General features: G+C 42.7%; 2 protein-coding genes across 7 annotated transcripts; one reads left to right on the top strand and one right to left on the bottom strand.

Moving 5' to 3' along the window:
* The first annotated feature begins 869 nt into the window (after positions 1-869).
* Positions 870-8,023, top strand: LOC115150732 (specifically androgen-regulated gene protein). 3 transcript variants are annotated; one of them, XM_029694322.1, is made up of 4 exons: positions 870-964; positions 3,664-3,814; positions 4,095-4,290; positions 5,853-8,023. In XM_029694322.1, exons 2-4 carry the CDS (start codon positions 3,731-3,733, stop codon positions 7,034-7,036), a joined length of 1,464 nt encoding a protein of 487 aa, XP_029550182.1. In that variant the 5' UTR covers positions 870-964; positions 3,664-3,730; the 3' UTR covers positions 7,037-8,023. The 3 variants fall into 3 exon arrangements, with proteins under 3 accessions (XP_029550182.1, XP_029550184.1, XP_029550183.1); XM_029694324.1 differs by lacking the exon at positions 870-964 and having other exon boundaries at positions 3,698-3,839; XM_029694323.1 differs by lacking the exon at positions 870-964 and having other exon boundaries at positions 3,698-4,351.
* Positions 8,024-9,159: 1,136 nt separating this feature from the next.
* Positions 9,160-21,988, bottom strand: kif17 (kinesin family member 17). 4 transcript variants are annotated; one of them, XM_029694317.1, is made up of 14 exons: positions 20,938-21,988; positions 20,438-20,584; positions 20,102-20,203; positions 19,639-19,828; positions 12,646-13,098; positions 12,420-12,514; positions 12,167-12,332; positions 11,881-11,984; positions 11,639-11,763; positions 11,320-11,548; positions 10,842-11,100; positions 10,636-10,706; positions 10,419-10,539; positions 9,160-9,762 (listed from the first exon to the last, which is right to left on the bottom strand). In XM_029694317.1, exons 1-14 carry the CDS (start codon positions 21,166-21,168, stop codon positions 9,572-9,574), a joined length of 2,484 nt encoding a protein of 827 aa, XP_029550177.1. In that variant the 5' UTR covers positions 21,169-21,988; the 3' UTR covers positions 9,160-9,571. The 4 variants fall into 4 exon arrangements, with proteins under 4 accessions (XP_029550177.1, XP_029550178.1, XP_029550180.1 ...); XM_029694318.1 differs by having other exon boundaries at positions 10,636-10,703; XM_029694320.1 differs by having other exon boundaries at positions 19,639-19,868; positions 20,438-21,030.
* Positions 21,989-23,105: the final 1,117 nt, after the last annotated feature.

Below are 23,105 nucleotides of genomic sequence, written 5' to 3'. Positions count from 1 at the left end.
ACCAAAGGCAGCTATAATGAATCCCAATCCTGCAAACAGGATTAAATCAATTGAATCATTGCCAATTCGCTGGATTAGACATGTTATTTTAAAAGAACCTTCAACCTCCAATAATAGCATTGGAAAGTTGTGCATGACTACAGTGACACACGTCTACAGTCAGTCATTTTCAAACAGGTATTCTGTGAATATAAGACATTAGTGGTAGGCATTATTTTAAATACTGTAACAAAATTGTTTACTGCTTCCAGGATCAAGGTTAGCAGCCCTAAAACATGTAGTACACCCAGTGACGATGGGTGATGCACCCCACTCGCTGTTCAATGAATGTCAATGGGCTTCTTCGACATTGCAGGCGACTGCCTACTGACTGATCTACAAATCAACTTCCATCATCAATTAATACTCGTTATTATTCGTAGATCAGTCAGTCCTTTACAATTGACCAATAATACATACGGTTTTGATCCTCTCGAATTTGGCCATGGAACTAACTAGACCAGCCTCGATGAGTCTATGGAAGACACACCATTTAAGTAGACCAGAACTGACAATTGTTTTTCAACGGTAAACGGCCTCAGTGAACTATTTTTATTTATCCACCATCTTTGGTAGACCTACAACTACACTGGCTGCATTTAGACAGGCAGCAACAATTCAGATTTATTTACATTTTTTTTACACTTATTGGTCTAATTGGTCTAAAAGACCAATTAGTGAAAAGAATATCAGAATTGGGTTGCCTGTCTAAACGCAGCCATAGACGTGCAGCTTGAACGAAGCCTTAACGGCTAGGTGTACTGTGCTCTGATTGGTTAATAATGTGTGGCACATGGTCTATTATCACCTGTAGTAGCGAGGTTCTGAACAGAAGCGCCGACGGTACAGGCAACGGGTCAGATGGACTAGACCTGCGCGATTAACGGAATGTGGTGTTACTAGCACAAAGCCTGTACAATTACAGGTAAGTGAAAGTATAAGACAATAGGGAATACATTACCTGTATATTTTGTTTGATATTAAACTGAATGATTCTTGAAATTAAAACAAATGTATAGCCTTCATATTTTGCTGTAAACTATTTGCATGGCTAGTATATTTTGCCAAGATTGTATGGCTACTGTTAATAAGACACAATACCAGCATTTACTCATATGAGCTATATCCTCAATACAATTGCCTTTGTTAAAACATAGCTGAAATTGTCCTATGGGAGTGGCAAGATCAGAAAAATACTTTGACCCTGGTGTTGAATATCAGCTAGCAAATCTTAACCTGCTTTATGACAATGAAGTGTTATTGCCCATGTCACTTTAATGCCCCCAGCGCATGTGTATGTCTGAACAATTCCTGCAACAATGTTTACAGTGTAGTTTGTCCTAAATGGATGGGGAATGACACATTTGTTTTTTATTGTGTGTCAGGTGACTCACCATCAAAGTCACATAATGGTTGGTTTCAATATGCCCACACGGCTTCAGAGAGCTGAGCCAATTGAGTAAGCCCTTTGATCAGTGGATAATAATATTGTTCTGACTAATAAGTATATGTACTTCTATGTCAGAGGTGGTGAGCTGAAGTAATGATTAACTAGATGATCTGTGGTCTGTCATTCTGAGGAACTGTCAGCAGGTTTTTTACCCTACCTGCATAATAGCTATTAAAGCTCTATACACACTGTACAGCAACTGAATATACTGTGTGGTGATAATCTGCATCGATTTATTTTCCCTTCTTGTGAACCCTCAAGCAATATTTTCCAAGACTTTGCTTTCAGCCATAGAGCAGGCGGATCACACACATTGGCATGATAGGAGTATGAGGGTTTAGGTATTTTGTGTCTCTTGGTTAAACATCTGTGAAATGCATAGTACAAGACACAACGGAGGTTATTAATTTAATATATTGAGCACTTGGGACTGGAAGGTTCTATCTGCAAAAAGCAGATTCTGAGACAAGATAATTGACTTAAAAGTGGCGGCAGGTAGCCTAGCGGTTAGAGCCAGTAACCGAATGGTTTCTGGTTCAAATACCCGAGTTGACAAGGTGAAAAATTGATCGATGTGCCATTGAGCAAGGCACTTAACAATAATTTGCTCCAGGGGTGCCGTACTACTATGGCTGACCCTGTAAAACAACTAATTTCAGTACAGCTATCCAGTGTATGTGACAAAAATATTTTTGCCGGTAAAGTAACCGAGTGGTTAAAAGTGTTGGGCCAGTAACCGCAAGGTTGGTGGTTCAACTCCCCTAGCTGACTAGGTGAAAAAAGCCTGTGCCCTTGAGCAAGGTGCTTAACCCTGATTGCTCCTGTATGTCGCTCTGGATGAGAGCGTCTGTTAAATGACATAAATGTAAAAAGTTTGAATGGTGTCAGCAATTTTTATATTGTATTCCTTTGAATTTAACATGAATTGTGTATTTACAGTATCATATAGGTGACAAAAATGCAGATATAATCTTAAGTCCTAAGCTCTCGATATTGTGCATATCTCACATCTAGTGAAACATACATTGGAACATGCTACACAGTAGGAGATTTTTTTATTTTTTTATTTATTTCACCTTTATTTAACCAGGTAGGCAAGTTGAGAACCACAGATAAGGCATTTTATTACTTTTCTATCCAGTATTGACTGTATTGTTATTCCCCTATGGAACACTTTTCTTTTGAACCAGAATAGATGATGTCGTGTACTATCCATTGTCTGAATGACCTGCTACTGCCCTGCTATTTGCATGAGATCAGTCTAGATTGTGCCAGGTTGAAAGACAACAAACGTTATCACAAACTTCACATTCAAATTCAGAGCTCAAGAGCTGAAGATTGCAGGTTGGATGTATAATTTACATAAATGCTTGTGGATAGGGGACTTTACTTCCACAGGGAAATGGCCTGGTCAGGATGGAGCACTGTAACGTGACAAAGCCTCAGCAGTGAACAGAACAGGACTGCTATTGTGTATACTGACCTACTTAGTAGCCCCACTCAGGTGTTGAAACCAGAGTAGAGGCATTTCTTATAAATCAGGTATTACTTTATTATGGTTTCAGTCACAACACCACAAGAGCTACTTCAATATAATATTTGAGGTTTTTATCTCACATTTGTTTGTTAGTTGTGCATTCACACAATATGGAAAAAGGTGTGAAGAGGGATGTTCAACAATAGATCCATCGTTACCTACATTATTCTACATTTTTCAAAGACATACAGAAGAGGCTACTCTATCTATACCAACAGGTATATGGTTAAGTAGGATGCAGCGTTAAGGAGGGATATCATTTGTATTGTCTTTCATTCTCGCTGAAATTGATCCTGCTGAAGGAGATTAGAGTAGCGTGCTGTAATCTGAGTCACGTGTGGCCAGGAGAGTAGTTAGCTAAGATATCGCACAGAAAAATACTTAGCTATGATACCCTGTTATTCTCCACTAGCTCTGTTACCCACTCATCAGGTCCATGTGAATCTGACTGTCATATTAAAAGGTTTAGAAAAGTGTGTGTGTGAGAGAGTTTTTGGAATCAAATTATATTTGATTAGGTAAGTTTTATTTGTGGACAATTAGATAAGAAATAGTAATAAGTGGTATATTCAAAGTTCACAAGTTTAGTTAATGATTTTATTTATACATCAAGTTGTTTTGTATTTCTTTTTGACAGGGAAAGAACGGTTCTCCACTACCAACTTCTATTACTACCTTGGACTTGAGAAACCTTCATCTTTACAATGCCAAAGAGTGACACATGGCCCGGTGGCGTCGCCATAGGGACAATCACTGGCATGGACAGTGCAGGCAGCTGTGACAGTGTTGTCAGTATGAACTCTGGATTTCTAAGTACATTTGGTCATCCTCACATTTCTCAAGTTGTATTCGTGAACCTGCATAGGAAAGCAAGCTGTCCCAAAAATAAATAGATTTTGTGACAAATGACTGCATCTCAGAATGAACTGAATTGACAATAGCTTCAGGGATTTGTGGGGGACAGTTTGACATTTTGGCAATGAAGCCCCTTTTTCTACTCACTCAGAGTCAGATGAACTCATGGCAACGATTTGTATGTCTTTTAAGTTGGTCTGGTGTGTCTTACAGAGTGACAATAGCCTCAAGCACCTGTCTGCTGAGGAGAGGGCATGTCTCATGTTCTTGGAGGAGACCATAGAGTCCCTAGAGGCTGAGGAGGATAGTGCACTGTCCAATGATGAGCCTGACTGCCTGCCCACCACCGGCAACGTGGCCACCAAGATGGCCCACCTCTCTGCCTCCATGGGCCAAAACAAGCTCAACAGTGAGTGACCTGCCCAGGAGGGAATTACATCCTCTTGAATATCAACATACCTACTTCAGTGGTGTGTATTCATGGATGCCAGTCTTCCCCAAAAAATTGACCAAGAAAAAAAATATACAAATATTTATCTTTCACAAGTTTTCTCTGTGTTTCATAATTTTCCTTCAATTCGGAAGCGGCTGAATGTACACTATATATGTACACTATATATACAAAAGTATGTGGACACCCCTTCAAATTAGTGGATTCGGCTATTTCAGCCACACCCATTGCTGACAGGTGTATAAAGTTGAGAACACAGCCATGCAATCTTCATAGACAAACGTTGGCAGTAGAATGGCCTTACTGAATGGCCTCACTTTCAATGTGGCACCGTCATAGGATGCCACCTTTCCAACAAGTCAGTTTGTCAAATTTCTCCCCTGCTAGAGTTGCCCCAGTCAACTGTAAGTACTTTTATTGTGAAGTGGAAACATCTAGGAGCAACAATGGCTCAGCCACGAAGTTGTAGGCCACACAAGCTCACAGAACGGGACCACCGAGTGCTGACGCCCATAGCGTGTAAAAATTGTTTGTCCTCGTTTGCAACACTAACTACCGAGTAACAAGCTGCCTCTGGAAGCAATGGCAGTACAAGAACTGTTGGTCAGGATGAAATGGGTTTCCATGGTCGAGCAGCCGTACACGAGCCTAAGATCACCATGTGCTATGCCAAGCGTCGGCTGGAGTGGTGTAAAGCTCGCCGCCATTGGACTCTGGAGCTTCCGACGGACGAATCTGGCTTTGGCGGATGCCAGGAGAGCGCTACCTGCCCCAATGCATAGTGCCAACTGTAAAGTTAGGTGGAGGAGGAATAATGGTCTGGGGCTGTTTTTCCTGATTCGGGTTAAGCCCCTTAGTTCCAGTGAAGGGAAATCTTAATGTTACAGCATACAATGACATTCTAGATGATTCTGTGCTTCCAACTTTGTGGCAACAGTTTGGGGAAGGCCCTTTCCTGTTTCAGCATGACAATGCCCCTGTGCAAAAAGCGAGGTCCACACAGGAATGGTTTGCCGAGATCGGTGTGGAAGAACTTGACTGGCCTGCACAGAGCCCTGACCGCAACCCCATCAAACACCTTTGGGCTGAATTGGAACACCGACTGCGACCCAGGCCTAATCGCCAAACATCAGAGTCCGACCTTACTAATGCTCTTGTGGCTGAATGGAAGCAAGGTCCCGCAGCAATGTTCCAACATCTAGTGGAAAGCCTTCCCAGAAGAGTGGAGGCTGTTATAGCAGCAAAGGGGGACCAACTCCATATTAATAATCATGATTTTGGAATGAGATGTTCGACGAGCAGGTGTCCACATACATTTGGTCATCTAGTGTATCATGGTCGCTAGGCAAATTAACTAACAGGTTATAGAGCAAACAACACAATTATCACAACACACAGGTTGTAATATGGCTTTTTTCCTGGCTTCCATAGGGATTTTACCCACGCACCGCTACTGTAGTACATTCATCCATTTCAGCAGGGGAAAAAAGCATCTAATGATAATTTTGTTTGTCTTTTAGATGTATCAAAATATCCCAGTGATGAGCACGGTTACCTGGTTCCTACTCCGTTCATCCTGGCCAACAGCACCACCTGCATCCTGCCCAGGCCAGGAATACCCCCAAATAATGAGAACTCTCACCCAAAGCCCCAGGTCACTGCCTTGGACAACACGCCATCTCAAAGCCATCACCCTTGTGTACCCCCTGAGATCAATGTTGTGGTGATACCCCCTCCATCAAAGCCCAAAGACTACCCTTGTCAGAGACCACTCCCTTCACCCAGGGGCCCTCTGTCCTATGAGGCCCTAGTGCAGCTGAGGAAGAGTGCGTTCATGAAGAGAACCCTTCAAAGTGCCACAGCTGAGACCAGAGACTGGAACAGGCAGCCCTCTTCATCAGCCATTCCCATTGACCTGCACCATGGGAGCACACCCAGAGACCCCTCAGTCACCCCAGCCCAGGTCACACTCCCCCAAGAGCCCAGCAAGCACAATGACAGTCCTCCAGTAGTGTTCCCAAAACCCCCCAAAATACCCTCACACATTGCCCTGAATACCCAAAAGGGTACAGCCAACCCCACCACAGACTCCAGTGCCCCTTCCTTGAGCTCATCACCCACTGACAGGCATTTGTCAGACCCCCAAAAGGTGAGAAAGGAGGCCCTGCAGAAGCTGGGGCTCCTGAGAGACAATAATGAGTCCCAACCTAAGTCTGTTATGCCACTGTGCTCCTCCAAATTGCACTCCACCTGTGACCTAACTTCAGCCAGTGTGGGAGTTAAAGCTCAACCCCACGGTAACTCAACAAGAAGCCAGCCCTCATCCACCTCCCAAGGACCCAGAGAACCTAACAGCAGGCCGGTACAAAGCAGCAGCTTCCTCCATCGCTCTAGGAGTGAGGAGCAGCCTCCCATACCGCCCTCACACCTGACCAAACCCAGTGGGGTCAAAGCTGCCACCCTAGAGCGTTCTGGGGTGGGGCTTGGGAGCTACGTGGCCGACCACCGGAAATCTCCCAAGGATGAACGTTGCACCCCACCTACTCCCATCAAAGCCCCAGAGCAGGAGAAAACAACGCTCGCTGCGCAGCCAGTGTCCACCCACAAGACCCCGCACTGCCCGGGCTTCAGTGTGGTGATGGTGCCCAGCATGGGAGAAGACAGACGAGAGGCTCTTAGGAAGCTGGGGCTGTTGAAAGACTAGGCCTGGAGAGAAGGTAGCCATATCTCTTCCCAGTGGATAAATTGATATATAAAAGGGGTATCAAATGGAACAGACTTCCTCCACCACCGTAGGCAGAGAAGCAGCATAAAGATGGAATTGAGTGGATTTCTGTAAATATTTTTAGCACTGAACGTGCTGCTTTATCAGGAAAAGACCTTTCTTCCTTTTCTGTCTGTAAAACCTCTTTCTGCAGTCTAGTTTTCATGTCAGTTGTTTAATAACATATTTGCAAATTGTTTTTCAAGGGTTTTGCTGTTACAGAATCAGTCACTGCACACTTATACAGTAGGTCAGAGGAATGAATGCAACAGGCTTATTCAGAGGGGTTGGGTTAAATGCGGAAGACACATTTCAGTTGAATGCATTCAGTTGTACAACTGACTAGGTATCCCCCTTTCCTATTCATCATATTTTTGGTATAATTGTTGTGTAACAGACTGCGTTCATGGTATGCTTGCGATGAGAACATGTATTTGACCATACACTAAAAAGTTAGCCTATTGTGTGTCAGATTGTGACCATTTCCTTAATTTCGCCCAACCAGACTGAGCTTCCTGTTGTTAAATTACAGCCATTTTTTCCTCCAACCATCACAGCCCCATCAGAGAATATTTTTTGTACAAAAAGAGAAAGAATTCTTTATATTCCCGAGACCCAACAATACATTTTTGTCTTCTCTAATGGACATTTGTTTTTGGTCCATATCTCTAAAGGCCATACATGCCACTGTGTTAGGGCCCATTGTACCTTTGAGAGGACATTCTGGGCTTTTCAATGATATCACTTGTGGGGGTGTGACTTGATTTTTTTTCTTCCTGGTTCTTCAAAATGGCTACCATCACAATTAGCACATTTTACATGTTGTGATTTTGATATTCAAATTGTTTCTAATAGGTAAATATAATTTCTTCACATTAAATAAGATATTGTTAATAAAGTGGACATAAAGATGTGCTGTTTTTCACATACTGTCCCCATTTACTGTAATGCTAATTGTTTTATATTTACTATAAACAGAGTCCCAAAGAAATGTTTATTCACCCAAAACACTTAACCTTTCCACCTGCCTTACCTTTCTCCCCCTCAATGCACCCTCCTCTCTTACAGACTACTCATTTTACACATGCCACTTTCGCAATGAGAAAGCTTACTCAGCTGTCTGCGTGTTATCAGATTATCTTGGACTGCACCTCTATGAACCTGTCCTACTGTGCTGGTCATTCTTGATGTCCAAAGAGCTCTTTCTTTTCATTTAACAGTATAAGAGGAAGGCCAGTATCTTATATAATAGTGTTGGAAAACACTATCTGGTAATAGTCACATCATCACATCATCAGTGTCTCCATGGTACCACTGCAGTTCTCTCTCAGTGAGGTATTATTATAGTGTAGCCGTATCCATTTCTGAGCAGAGAACTTTGCATACAATGGTGTCACATCTCGCAACTGAAAGAACCGTGGTCGGTCAAGTCATATTGAACAATAGATGAAAAAAAATCTATCCATTGCCTAAGTGGGAAACACGATACGGAGAAAGAAGAGATGGTTTGATTCATCGATATACAGGACACACAACCCTGAATGATTTTTCATTGTGATGGTAATTTATGTGGTTAGGGACATTAACTTAAATGTCATATTCAGAATTGTCAGAGGTATTGTAATTTGTAATTTTCAGGAATGCTAAATACATTTTGCTGCCGAGGAAGCCTGGCTCAGATTGCTTGTAAAAAACAATTCAGATTGGCTGTGTCACTCAGCTCCCTGGAGATCACAAAGTCGCTCCACACTTGTCTTGTTTGCAGACAACAGGGAGGTTTGTCTTTGACACATCCTTTCAGAGGCCAGGAAACCGGAGGCTAACCTACACGGTCACATGTGGCCTGTTAACACTCTGCTAATATGACAACACCACCCTGGCCGCAGAGCACTCGTTGAGTCATCCATCTCATGTCACATTGAAACTGGTCTAACATGTTTGGCTCTCAGATCTCATTTCTTCCCTGATTATGAAGATGACCTTCCTATTACTGATGCTCACAGCTAAATATTTTACAACCAGACGCATTCTGTGAAGTGAATGAGAACTAGACATGAAATGAACAAGATCTACAGAAAATATATTGTATTAACAGTTCATCCAAAAACCACAAGAGTGATAAATAGCACATTCAGGGTTGGATAAACCATCATATCACAGCATTAAGAGTCAGTGCAAGCACTATGGTGTGTGGCATTAGGTAGTAGTATAATGTTAGCTAACATTTAAAAAGGTGCTAAAAAACAAACACACCAGTAACATCACATTGCCAGACCAAGTGTCCATGTAAACGTGACATTATATTGCTGGTTAGCAAAAGTTCAATAGTGCACCAACACCACAGGGTCAATCACAGTGGATTAATGAAATACTCTACCTAAACAAGTCAACAAATAGTGAGATCTCTAGGAGTCAAAAAGGGTGGCAGGTAAAAATTGAGAGGTTGCAGAAGAGTGCCCCTCTAGCCCAGCTCTCTCAGTTCCCCTCATAGGGGATGTGCGTTTTGCTTTTCTTCCTCTTCACCTTGCCATTGGATGGGGTGATCCCCAGTGACTCGAGGCGGAAGGGGCGAGGGAGGAGGGATTCAGTGCTAAGTGAGGGGCCGATGTTGGAGCCGCTGGAGGTCAGGTGAGGCGTCCCGTTCCCCTGGGGTGCTGAGTGAACTGCTGCAGGGGAAGAGGTAATCAGTGGGACAACAGCAAATATAGGGCAAAGGATCTGTTGAAATTAAGTGGATAGCAGGCTAGATCTTTTTAATGTTTCCAGTAACTGACTTGGACCCTTATAAAACAATTGTATACTAGCAAGTAGTACGTTGGTGCTATAATTGTTACATTTTATTTGAATGTTCATTCCAAAAGTATCTGAATTGTATTATTTTCTTATAATTTCAGGCACCTCCCCCTTCGGCCTGCACACCTTATTAAATACCAATTCATAGTTTGCCTGTTTTTATGTTAACATTAACGACACCTCAGTCACAGTTGTGCTTCTACATCTGCATTGCTTGCTGTTTGGGGTTTTAGGCTGGGTTTCTGTATAGCACTTTATGACATCTGCTGATGTAAAAAGGGCTTTATAAATACATTTGATTTGAGTTGTAACTCCAGTGACAGTTGAACTCAGATAAGAGTGCCCTCTGCAGCTTTCCTTAAGAAAAGAAACCCTATCCATGTATAACATTTACAGTTAAGAGCAGTGAAAATGCACTGGGCTGGGCGAGGCTAACATAGCTTATTTGTGTAAATACAGTACATTTTTAGTGAGCAGATCTGCTCTCCCTCCTGTAGCCTGGGCTGTGGGGTCAGGGGAAGGGCCTTACCCAGTCCCTTCAGGGGCTCACCGCCCAGCAGCTGGTTGGCTCTCTTAGGCTTGAAGTAGTTGCTGGCGAAGTTCTCGCTGTCGCTGCGGTTCAACATCTCCTTATATCGGTCCTCGTCATCCTGCACAAAACATAGGCAACAATGAGGGACCATAGACATTTTATGTTTTAATTCTCATATCCCATAAGAAACGTTTTTAAAAAGATGAGTACACACCTGAAAGGACTCTCCTGTGTCAGCCACTGAGCTCCTGCGTACAGAGAGCCTCTGAGCTGAAGGAGCTACTGCTGAAAGAGAGACGGGACAGAGGATGCACGCAACATATAAAATCTACACAAAAAGCCCATCCACTAAAAATGTGAACATTAATCCTATCTTCAAAGAAATCCTCACAACATAATTTCTCCCCGTCCTACACTCACCGGATGGCAGGGCCGTTTTCTGCGCCACCACCTCAGGCAGCCTCCAGGTGGCGCCGTCTTCATCCCAGGTGGCCTCCTTCCGCAGGCGGTCCAGGTTGCTGTAGTTGCAGTCACGGCGGACCAGAGGGGCCATGCGCTCCAGCAGTGCCTGCAGCAAATGGCCCTCCCTCTCCAGCCTGCGGACGGTGGCCAGGTAGTCGTTTCTCTCTAGCTCAAACTCCGCCTGCAGGTCCCGGATCTCCAGCTTGGCCGCCTTCAGCTGTGAAATCACATCAGGAGAACACCACTTAAAACTAGACCATACAGGCTTAAGTTTACTCTTAAATCTTATATCTATATCACAGTTCATAATGTATTCTTAACAGAATCAGCAATCAGAATCAATAATAAAAATGAGCGTAAGAAATCTAGTACAGGAACATGCGTGCTAGTAGATAAATCATTCATCTGACATTTATTTTCCATGAAGATGTCCCACCTTGCCCTGGGTGTTCTCTAGGAGCCGACTCTTAGCATGGACCTCCTCCTGGATGGAGTCGTAGACATTGAGCATCACATTGTCACTCTCCTCACGGTTCTCTGCCAGGGCCTCAATCAGCTGCTTCTTCCTCTGGTCTGCCAGGGTCTTCCTCTGTCGGTGTCTCTGCTGTAACTCCTTGTTCCGAGCCTGCTCCCCTCCCACCACTTCCTGTTCCAACTGCTGCAGCCTGGAGACAGGACAGGGCACCAAGCCACACTATCACACCACTGGACATGATGTTATACAAAGGGTATATTGTGGGTGTGTGGTCACTCACCTCTCGAGGACATGCTTCTGGTCCAGAGGGCCTGGGGTGCCAATGGGAGGGGAGTCTGCATTCTCCTCCCCCTCAGACCCTGTCTGGACACTGGTCACCTGGCGAGATGCCTGTGTCTGGCTCACCTACAAGAAGAGAAGTTACAAACGTCATTAAAGGGACCACTCCATTCTGATGTGTACTACTACAAAATGCAGCATAACCTGTTATCCACAAGTATTGGGAACTTGAGGCATGTGTACCTTGGCCAGGGCTGGTTCCAAATCAGCATGCTCATGTGGGGCAGCAGTGACACAGCATGACTCCTCCTCAAGAGCTTGTTTCATAAGAATGGAGATCTCTGACTCTAGGCAATGAGAAAACAAGGCATAGTATCATGTAAAGTACTAGACAACATCTATACACTTGAGTGCTAAAGGTATTTATCTTAATAAAATCTCTTATTAAAATCCTTGGCTATGGTTGTCTAACTGTGTGATAATGAATTGGTTGGTTATTCTAATGTAGACAGGGATGTTGTAATGGTACCAGCCGTGGTAATATAGTGCCCTCTGCTGGCCCTAGACTTCTCCAGACTGGATAGCTTGGTCTCATATGAAGAGCGCAGAACAGCTATGTCCTCCTGTAGCTTGGCCTTGGACTCCTGCTCAGCGTTATACTCAGCCTGAAGCCTGGCCAGCTTCTCCTCGTACTCCTGGAGGTCACAAATAGGTCAGTTCATCTACCCCACCCACTCAACAGCCTCTCAGTCAACTAACCCTGTTAAGAGTACCCTACCCACCTCTTTAATCTTCTCCTTCTCCTCCTCAGTACTGCTGGACTGTGGCCTTGATGGACCAGCAGAGGGTCCCGCAGACAACTGGCCAGCCAGAAGCGCTGATGAAAATGGTACAATTGAGAATAGGGCAATTTTAGACAAGACATAATAACCTAGCAGTTTGATCTTCTATGTGAAAACTCTTACTCACAATGGTAAGACAAAGTGTGGAGAAAAACATGGTTCTCACATGACAGGTCGCCACTTCCCAACTGGCCAGAGATGAGGGCGCGTAGTTGCTTGATTTCCTCCTGATACTCTCGGAGCAGGGCATCCTTGGGGTCCTCATTGATGCGGGGCCTGTTCTGGATGTTCTTGGCCCTGTTGGCGTAGCGCAGGGTGCTCAGGCTCTCCTCATAGTTGTTGTCTGCAGGCGAGAGGCAGGCCACCATCAGGGTGCGAGTGTTCCCTCCCAGGGAGTCCTGCAGCAGCCGGGTCAGCTTGGAGTCTCGGTAGGGGATGTGTTTGGAGCGGCCATCCACCAGGGCAGAGATGACGTTGCCCAGAGCCGACAGGGACAGATTGATCTTGGTGGCCTCACGGAGCCGCTCCCCGGTGGCACCAGTCTTAGACTGCCTCTCACTGCCTGCCAGGTCCACCAGGTTCAGTTTTCCCGCACGCAGGTGGTCCTCGCCAGCTGAATCTGAGACCACAGGACACAGACAGTGAATATTTGGCCTCAAAGCCAAGGGCTAACACAGACAAGAACACGCATTATGGTTGAGTTAGCTGTCATAATCTGCCGTACTAGTACCTCTCCCATCTTTTGGACCCTGAGATCTAGATACACTGTGTATACATATACAGTGCATTCGGAAAGTATTCAGACCCCTTCTCCTTTTCCACATTTTGATAATTTAATCAAATTTAGAATAAGGCTGTAATGTAACTTTTTTCCCTCATCAATCTACACACAATACTCCATAATGACAAAGCGAAAACAGGTTTTTAGGCATTTTTGCAAATGTTATGAAATAAAAAACAGAAATACCTTATTTACATAAGTATTCACATCCTTTGCTATGAGACTCGAAATTGAGCTCAGGTGCATCCTGTTTCCATTGATCATCCTTGAGATGTTTCTACAACTTGATTGGAGTCCACCTGTGGTAAATTAAATTGATTGGACATGATTTGGAATGGCACACACCTGTCTATATAAGGTCCCACAGTTGACAGTGCATGTCAAAGCAAAAACCAAGCCATGAGGATGAAGGAATTGTCCAAAGAGCTCTGAGACAGGAGTGTGTCAAGGCACAGATCTGGGGAAGGGTACTGTAGCATTGAAGGTCCCCAAGAACACAGTGGCCTCCATCATTCTTAAACGGAAGAAGTTTGGAACCACCGAGACTCTTCCTTGAGCAGGCTGCCCAGCCAAACTGAGCAATCGGGGGAGAAGGGCCTTAGTCAGGGAGGTGACCAAGAACCCGATGGTCACTCTGACAGTGCTCCAGAGGGACAACCATCTCTACAGCAGTTCACCAATCAGGCCTTTATGGAGAGTGGCCAAACGGAAGCCACTTCTCAGTAAAATCACTGCCAAAGGGGCTTCAACAAAGGACTGAGTAAAGGGTCTGAATACTTATGTAAATGTTAAATTTCAGTTTAGTATTTTTTTAAGTTTGTAAAAATTTCTAAAAACATGTTTTTAGTTTGTCACTATGGGGAATTGTATGTAGATTGATGAGGGGAAAAACTATTTCATCAATTTCAGAATAAGGCTTTAACGTAACAAAATTTTGAAAAAGTCAAGGGGTCTGAATACCTTCCGAATGCACTGTTTATAAGGTTTAGTTTGTCAATCATGCTGTACAACATTGGCAGCTAAAAGCTGAATTGCAGCCCATACAGTGGAAGTCGGAAGGTTACATACACTTATGTTGGAGTTATTAAAACTCGTTTTTCAACCACTCCACACATTTGTTGTTAACAAACTATAGTTTTGGCAAGTCAGTTGGGACATCTACTTTGTGCCCCTCCCACAAGTCATTTTTCCAACAATTGTTTACAGACAGATTATTTCACTTATAATTCACTGTATCACAATTCCAGTGGGTCAGAAGTTGACATACACTAAGTTAACAGTGCCTTCAAACAGCTTGGAAAATTCCAGAAAATTATGTCATGGCTTCAGAAGCTTCTGATAGGCTAATTGACATCATTTGAGTCAATTGGAGGTGTACCTGTGGATGTATTTCAAGGCCTACCTTCAAACTCAGTGCCTCTTTGCTTGACATCATGGGAAAATCAAAAGAAATCATCAAAGACCTCAGAAAAAAAATAGTAGACCACCACAAGTCTGGTTCATCCTTGGGAGCAATTTCCAAACGCCTGAAGGTACCATGTTCATCTGTACAAACAATAGTACGCAAGTATAAACCCCATGGGACCACGCACCTGTCATACTGCTCAGGAAGGAGACACGTTTCTGTCTCCTAGAGATGAACGTACTTTGGTGTGAAAAGTGCCAATCATTTACATTACATTTTAGTCATTTAGCAGACGCTCTTATCCAGAGCGACTTACAGTAGTGAATGCATACATTTCATTTCATTTCATGAATTTAACAAAAAAAAAATGTAATAAAAAAAAAATGTTTTGTACAAATCAATCCCAGAACAACAGCAAATGACCTTGTGAAGATGCTGGAGGAAACAGGTACAAAAATATCTATATCCACAGTAAAACGAGTCCTATATCGACATAACCTGAATGGCCGCTCAGCAAGGAAGAAGCTACTGCTCCAAAACCGCCATAAAAAAGCAGACTACGGTTTGCAACTGCACATGGGGACAAAGATCATACTTTTTGGAGAAATGTCCTCTGGTCTGATGAAACAAAAATAGAACTGTTTGGCCATAATGACCATCGTTATGTTTGGAGGAAAAGTGTCAGGCAAGCAGAAGAACACCATCCCAACCGTTAAGCACGGGGGTGGCAGCATCATGTTGTGGGGGTGCTTTTCTGCAGGAGGGACTGGTGCACTTCACAAAATAGATGGCATCATGAGGGAGGAAAATTATGTGGAATATATTGAAGCAACATCTCAAGACATCAGTCAGGAAGTTAAAGCTTGGTTGCAAATGGGTCTTCCAAATGGACAATGACCACAGGCATACTTCCAAAATTGTGGCAAAATGGCTTAAGGACAACAAAGTCAAGGTATTGGAGTGGCCACCACAAAGCCCTGACTTCAATCCTATAGAAAATTTGTGGGCAGAACTGAAAAAGCGTGTGCGAGCAAGGAGGCCTACAAACCTGACTCAGTTACACAAGTTCTGTCAAGAGGAATGGGCCAAAATTCACCCAACTTATTGTGGGAAGCTTGTGGAAGGCTACCCGAAACGTTTGACCAAGTTAAACAATTTAAAGGCAATGCTACCAAATACTAATTGAGTGTATGTAAACTTCTGACCCACTGGGAATGTGATGACAGAAATAAAAGCTGAAATAAATCATTCTCTGTAATATTATTATGACATTTCACATTCTTAAAATAAAGTGGTGATCCTAATTGACCTAAGACAGGGACTTTTTACTTGGATTAAATGTCAGGAATTGTGAAAAACTGAGTTTAAATGTATTTGGCTAAGGTGTATGTAAACTTCCGACTTCAACTGTATGTAAATATACCGTACCAGTCAAAAGTTTGGACACACCTACTCATCTTTATTTTTACTATTTTCTACATTGTAGAATAATAGTGAAGACATCAAAACTATGAAATAACACATTTGGAATTATGTAGTAATCAAAAAAGTGTTCATCAAATCAAAAGTCCATCATTACTTTAAGACATGAAGGTCAGTCAATCTGGAAAATGTCAAGAACATTGAAAGTTTCTTCAAGTGCAGTCGCAAAAACCATCAAGCGCTATGATGAAACTGGCTCCCATGAGGACCGCCACAGGAAAGGAAGACCCAGAGTTACCTTTGCTGCAGAGGATAAGTTCATTAGAGTTAGCTGCACCTCAGATTGCAGCTCAAATAAATGCTTCACAGCGTTCAAGTAACAGACACATCTCAACATCAACTGTTCAGAGGAGACAGTGAATCAGGCCTTCATGGTCAAATTGCTGGAAAGAAACCACTACTAAATGACACCAATAATAAGAAGAGACTTGCTTGGGCTAAGAAACATGAGCAATGGACATTAGACCGGTGGAAATCTGTCCTTTGGTCTGATAAGTCCGAATGAGAGTGTAGGTGAGCGGATGATCTCCGCATGTGTGGTTCCCATCGTGAAGCATGGAGGAGGTGTGATGGTGCTTTGCTGGTGACACTGTCAGTGATTTATTTAGAATTCAAGGCACACTTAACCAGCATGGCTACCACAGCATTCTGCAGTGATACATCATCCCATCTGGTTTGTGCTTTATAGAACTATCATTTGTTTTTCAACAGGACAATGACCCAACACACCTCCAGGCTGTGTAAGGGCTATTTGACCAAGAAGGAGAGTGATGGAGTGCTCCATCAGATGACCTGGCCTCCACAATCACCCGACCTCAACCCAATTGAGATGGTTTGGGATGAGTTGGACCGCAGAGTTAAGGAAAAGCAGCCAACAAGTGCTCAGCATATGTGGGAACTCGTTCAAGACTGTTGGAAAAGCGTTCCAGGTGAAGCTGGTTGAGAGAATGCCAAAAGTGCAAAGCTGTTATCAAGGCAAAGGGTGCCTACTTTGAAGAATCTAAAACATAAAATATATTTAGATTTGTTTAACACTTTTTTGGTTAGTAGATGATTCCATCTGTGGTATTTTATAGTTTTGATGTCTTGACTATTATTCTACAATGTAGAAAATAGTAAAAATAAAGAAAAACCCTTGAATGAGTAGGTGTGTCCAAACTTTTGACTGATACTGTAGCTAAATAAACAAATGAAGAAATGTGATAGCTAATAGTCATTGAGGGAGGGAGGGAGGGAGGGAATATCATGTCACATCCAGGGGGAAGCCTTTGAGCCTAGGTCAGAGTAAAAGACATGTCCTCTGAGAGTAATTGAACAAGGCACCTTGCAGCAACTGGTCTCCATTGGTAGTTCGCCAGCTACTCCTTGACCACAACCAATATGCAGAATATTATGTTATGTACACTGAGTGTACAAAATATTAGGAAAACCTTCCTAATATTGAGTTGCATCCCCTTTTGCACTCAGAACAACCTCAATTCGTCAGGGCATGGACTCTACAAGGTGTCGAAAGCATTCGACATGGATGCTGCACCATGTTGATACCAATGCTTCCCACAGTTGTGTCCAGTTGGCTGGCGATCCTTTGGGTGGTGGACCATTCTTGACACACATGGGAAACTGTTGAGCATGAAAAACCTACCAGCTTTGCAGTTCTTGACACAATGAAACCGGTGTGCCTGGCAGCTGCTACCATACCTGTTCAAAGGCACTTAAATCTTTTGTCTTTCCCATTCACCCTCTGAATGGCACATATACACAATCCATGTCTTAATTGTCTTAAGACTTATAGATCCTTCTTTAACTGGTCTCCTCCCCTTCATCTACACTGATTGAAGTGGATTTAACAAGTGATTTAAGAGATCATAGGTTTCACCTGTTCAGTCTCATGGAAAGAGCCAATGTTCCTAATGATTCACTCACCGAACAGTTTATTAGGTACACTAATCTAGTACCGGGTCGTACCCCCCTTTACTCATAACATGATGCAGCCACCACTATGCTTGAAAATATGGAGAGTGGTACTCAGTAATGTGTTGTATTGGAATTGCCCCAAACATAACACTTGTTATACCATGGAATTGTTGAATACTCCTTTCTGATTAGCTTGAAGGGCATTCTAGGGCATGCATTATTTCCCACAGTAGAATTGAATGGCTATAGTTCATTTTTACATGTTTTGTTTGAGCTGCTTTTGAAAGCAAGTCGGATTGAAAACAGTAGTGGTATTGTTGAATTCGATTTTCATAATAGCAAGCTAGGACTGATGGTTTGTCTAGCTAAACTAACAAGTCTGTTTGTTTGGTTACCACAGCAACTAGTACTTTAGCTATCTAGTAAACTTGCTAGCTACTTCAATGGACGTTGAACACATTTCTCCAGGCAAATGAACACATTTCTAGTGGCAAATGTGTTAATGGTATAAAAGGGATAATCAACTCGGGGCTCTATGCGTTCCCTGGGAAATAATGCAACTCCGTGGAAGGTCAGGTCCTCTCCGCTAGCGCGTCATGGAACAAACCTTCCACGTCGTTCATTATTTTCCATAGAACACATAGGTTAGTATTGTGGAGTAACTGCAATGTTGTTGAGCCATCCTCAGTTTTTTCCTATCACAGCCATTAAACGCTGTAATGGTTTTAAAGTCACCATTGGCCTCATGGTGAAATATCTGAGAGGTTTTCTTCCTCTCCGGCACCTGAGTTAGGAAGGACGCCTGTATCTTTGTAGTGACTGGGTGTATTGATACATCATCTAAAGTGTAAATAATAACTTCACCAAGCTCAAAGGGACATTCAATGTCAGCTTTGTTTTTACCCATCTACCAATAGGTGCCCTTCTTTGTGAGGCATTGGAAAACCTCCCTGGTCTTTGTGGTTAAATCTGTGTTTGAAATTCACTGCTTGACTGAGGAACCTTACAGATAATTGTATGTGTGGGGTACAGAGATGAGGTATTCATTAAAAAAGTATGTTAAACACTATTATTGCACACATGCAACTTATTGCAACTTATTGTTACTTGTTTTGCAAATGTTTACTGCTGAACTTATTGAGGCTTTCCATAACAAAGGGGTTGAATACTTATTGACTCAAGACATTTCAGATTTCATTTGTTATTCATTTGTAAAAATGTGTGTACATTTTTTTCCACTATGACATTATGGGGTATTGTGTGTAGGCCATTGACCAAAAATCTAAATTTAATCCATTTTAAATTCAGGCTGTAACAACAAAATGTGGAAAAAGTCAAGGGGTGTGAATACTTTCTGAAGGCACTGTATATGGGTTTTGAGGTTATTAATGCAGCTGATAGGGCTGTTTTAGTTCCATGGATTGCAAAGAGACAGAAATATGACTCAACATTCCAGCCTCCTCACTAGTTTCTGTTTAACTCAATGAATATGTGTGTATTAGTGACTCATCTGTAGAGGCGGGCTGTGAATGACTGAGTTTGTGTGTGATGATGCACAGACAGAGGGGTGCTCTCACCTGTGTTGCAGATCTCCATGTGAATGGTAAAGATGGAGTGGGAGCGGGAGGAGTCCTTGTTCATGAGGGTGTAGCCCACAGATCGATTCCCCCAGCCCTGCACCATAATGCGCTCACACTCCCCCACGCTGTGCACAGTGTGCAAGGAGAGGTCTCGCACATATACACCATGCTCTGGGTGCTCCTTCAGCTGACATCCGCCAACAAGCACACGCACACAAACAACAAACCTGTCATCATATGAGGACACCTTAAAAAAAATCACAAACAGGCACACACTTCCCTGTCCTATTCTTAAGTCGCCAAGGTAACAACCATTGTGCCGGAAATACAAATGCCCACCGCACAATGAAGCGGTTCCCTTCCTATCATCCCATGGCAAGAAACAACCTGTCAGAAACATAAACTTGCAGTACTTAAAAAATGAATACCCCTCTAATATTCTGGTACTATGCTTTCTTACCTCCATTTTCTGTTTGGTGTCATTTCCCAAAAGGTCTCGGATTTCTTCATTGTAGATCTCTAAGTAGGAAGCCCTCACCAGGAACTTTGTATTTTCTGCACACTATCTTACACAGAAAACAACTACTGAATAAGAACCTATTCTTGAGAGGAAACACTTGATAATGAAGCACATTCATGTGACCTACAGTAGTACAACCTGGCCACTCCAATAGGCCCTGCCAGTCATACAAAGGCCTTGTCTGAGGTCAGCTTTTCCAACCACAGCAATTCTGAAATAATGATCCCCACCAACTTATCCTTGGTGGCATTACAATATTGAAGGTGAAGACTGTACCTGAATGCTCTCGAAGATGTGCTCAAAGGCCCTTGGGATGACCCCTCTCTGGGCTGCTGGCTCAGATACCCCCTGCATGGTGAAGGACTTGCCACTTCCAGTCTGGCCATATGCAAAAATTGTTCCATTGTACCCTTCAGTCACCCCCTGTCAGTAGAAAGAACAGTCTGTTTGCCTCAACCATCACATTTTCAATTGACAGTGCAAAGACAAAATTGACATGCTTGTAGATTTTTTTTAAGCAATAGGTCTATATGCTTACAATTAATTTCAGCAGTAGATTAATAGCAGCCTCTTCTCTAAATGATGAGCTCCGAGGTCATTAGCAAGGGGATATACTGTAGCTTAGGTGGCAGTGGCACACTTGTTTTCCTAACTGTGACATGTATTTCGTTTCAGATCTCTACTGGAGGTGTCCAATAACCCAAGAGCTGGTGCTGCTGCTTGAAATCCACCATAATCAAGTTGTGGAATTGTAGTAGGATTTATTGTAGGCCTACCTCAACCAAAGGGTAGGCGATCTCGTTGTACATCTGCTCAGTGGTTTGGCCAATGAAGTAGGTTCCATCAAAGGTGAATTGTTTTGGTGGCTCCTCCTTCACCCCTGGCTTCTTGATCAAACACTGACACCTACTCATCTCTACTGATACTACCATCTTACAATTCAGTATTTGCTCCCTATCATTCATCGGCCGACACCTGACCACTACCTTCACTGACTCTGAAGCCATTTTTGCCTCTGTCTTCTTGGTATGTCTGATATCGGTCAAGCACTGGTGACAAGTTAGCAAGGCAAAGTCTGACACCAATGTTTGTCTATAAGTATGATCTCTTGATATTGGCTACAAAAGTCTATATCATCATTGATATTATTGGCTACCAATGTCAATATCAATCATCAGTTGTTGAATCCATTTCAGGCATTGTGCAAGCTAGCGGCAAGAAACAATAATTGTCGTTACAATAGTTTAGATTACTGTTCATTTGTAGCTAAACAATTCATCTCACTAGCAGCTATGACAGACATCATCCAGCTGACATACTATCTGATCAAAATAATAAAGTCTAACATCAACCTGTTGATCTGGTCACAGAAGCAAGATAGCAAATCAGCATGATATAGTCAGTAGCTAAACTAGCTATTTCACATTGACCAAGTATCAAAGCAAACACAACCTGTAACATTACCGACGTTAGCTAACATATCAGGCCGCTTATCGGTTGGATTGGCAGATGACAAGTCCTTCAATGAATACAATCCGTGCACAAAAACAAAACAAAACTGCTAAACAAAGACTATCAGATCGCCTGCTCGCTCTGTCTGTCTGTCTGTCTGTCTTCCCACGGCGTTCCAAGTTGCTAGGCAACCATACACTTCTGCGATCAAACCACGTCTTGTTGTAAATGCCAAGAAGAATCGTCCAATCTGCCAAAGTCCATTATTAAAAAAAATCTGCCCAAACAACAGATGTAGGTCAAGTTCATAGAAATATGTGTTCATTTATGCATATGTACAGTACCAGTCACACCTACGTTCTACATTGTAAAAAAAATGTGAATACATCAAAACTATAAAATAATACATATGGAATCATGCTCCAACCAAAAAAGTGTTAAACAAATCAAAATATATTTTAGATTTTAGCTTTTCCTTCATTCTGCGGTCCAACTCATCCCAAACAATCTCAATTGGGTTGAGGTTGGGTGATTGTGAAGGCCAGGTCATCTGATGCAGCACTCCATCAGTCTCCTTCTTGGTCAAATAGCCATTACACAGCCTGGAGGTGGGTTTTTGGTCATTGTCTTGTTGAAAACAAATGATAGTCCCACTAAGCGCAAACCAGATGGGATGGCGTATCGCTGCAGATTGCTGTGGTAACCATACTGGTTAAGTGTGCCTTGAATTCTGAGTAAATCACTGACAGTGTCACCCCCACACCATAGTAGTGGTTTCTTTGCAGCAATTCGACCATGAAGACCTGATTCACGCGGTCTCCTCTGAACAGTTGATGTTGAGATGTGTCTGTTACTTGAACTCTGTGAAGTATATATTTGGGCTGTAATCTGAGGTGCAGTTAACTCTAATGATATCCTTTGCTGCGGGAGATAACTCTGGGTCTTCCTTTCCTGTGGCGGTCCTCATGAGAGCCAGTGTCATCATAATGCTTGATGGTTTTTGCGACTGCACTTGAAGAAACTTTCAAAGTACTTGACATTTTCTGGATGGACTGACATTCATGTCTTAAAGTAATGATGGGCTGTCGTTTCTATTTGCTTATTTGAGCTTTTCTTGCCATAATATGGTCTTGGTCTTTTCCCAAATAGGGCTATCTTCTGTATACCACCCCTACATTTACATTTACATTTAAGTAATTTAGCAGACGCTCTTATCCAGACCTTGTCACAACACAACTGATTGGCTCAAACCCATTAAGAAGGAAAGAATTTCCACAAATGTACTTTTAACAAGACACACCTGTTAATTGAAATGCATTCCAGGTGACTACCTCATGAAGCTGTTTGAGAGAATGCCAAGAATGTGCAAAGCTGTCATCAAGGCAAAAGGGTGGCTACTTAGAATAATCTCAAATCTAAAATATATTTGGATTTGTTTAACACATTTTTCATTACTATATGATTCCATATGTGTTATTTCATAGTTTTGATG

The sequence above is a fragment of the Salmo trutta genome, chromosome 16 (assembly GCF_901001165.1).
Source record: "Salmo trutta chromosome 16, fSalTru1.1, whole genome shotgun sequence".
In the NCBI taxonomy this organism is placed as follows: Eukaryota; Metazoa; Chordata; class Actinopteri; order Salmoniformes; family Salmonidae; genus Salmo; species Salmo trutta.
Note: the sequence above shows the minus strand (reverse complement) of the source record. Positions and strands in the feature narration are given on the sequence as shown.

Coding starts and splice junctions, on each gene's coding strand:
- LOC115150732 (XM_029694322.1), top strand. CDS start 3,731: ATGCCAAAGAGTGACACATGGCCCGGTGGCGTCGCCATAGGGACAATC. Junction 3,815..4,094: donor CAGGCAGCTGTGACAGTGTT/GTCAGTATGAAC, acceptor TGTGTCTTACAG/AGTGACAATAGCCTCAAGCA. Junction 4,291..5,852: donor GGGCCAAAACAAGCTCAACA/GTGAGTGACCTG, acceptor TTTGTCTTTTAG/ATGTATCAAAATATCCCAGT.
- kif17 (XM_029694317.1), bottom strand. CDS start 21,168: ATGGCTTCAGAGTCAGTGAAGGTAGTGGTCAGGTGTCGGCCGATGAAT. Junction 20,204..20,437: donor ACATCTTCGAGAGCATTCAG/GTACAGTCTTCA, acceptor TGTGTAAGATAG/TGTGCAGAAAATACAAAGTT. Junction 9,763..10,418: donor TGAGCCCCTGAAGGGACTGG/GTAAGGCCCTTC, acceptor CTTCCCCTGCAG/CAGTTCACTCAGCACCCCAG.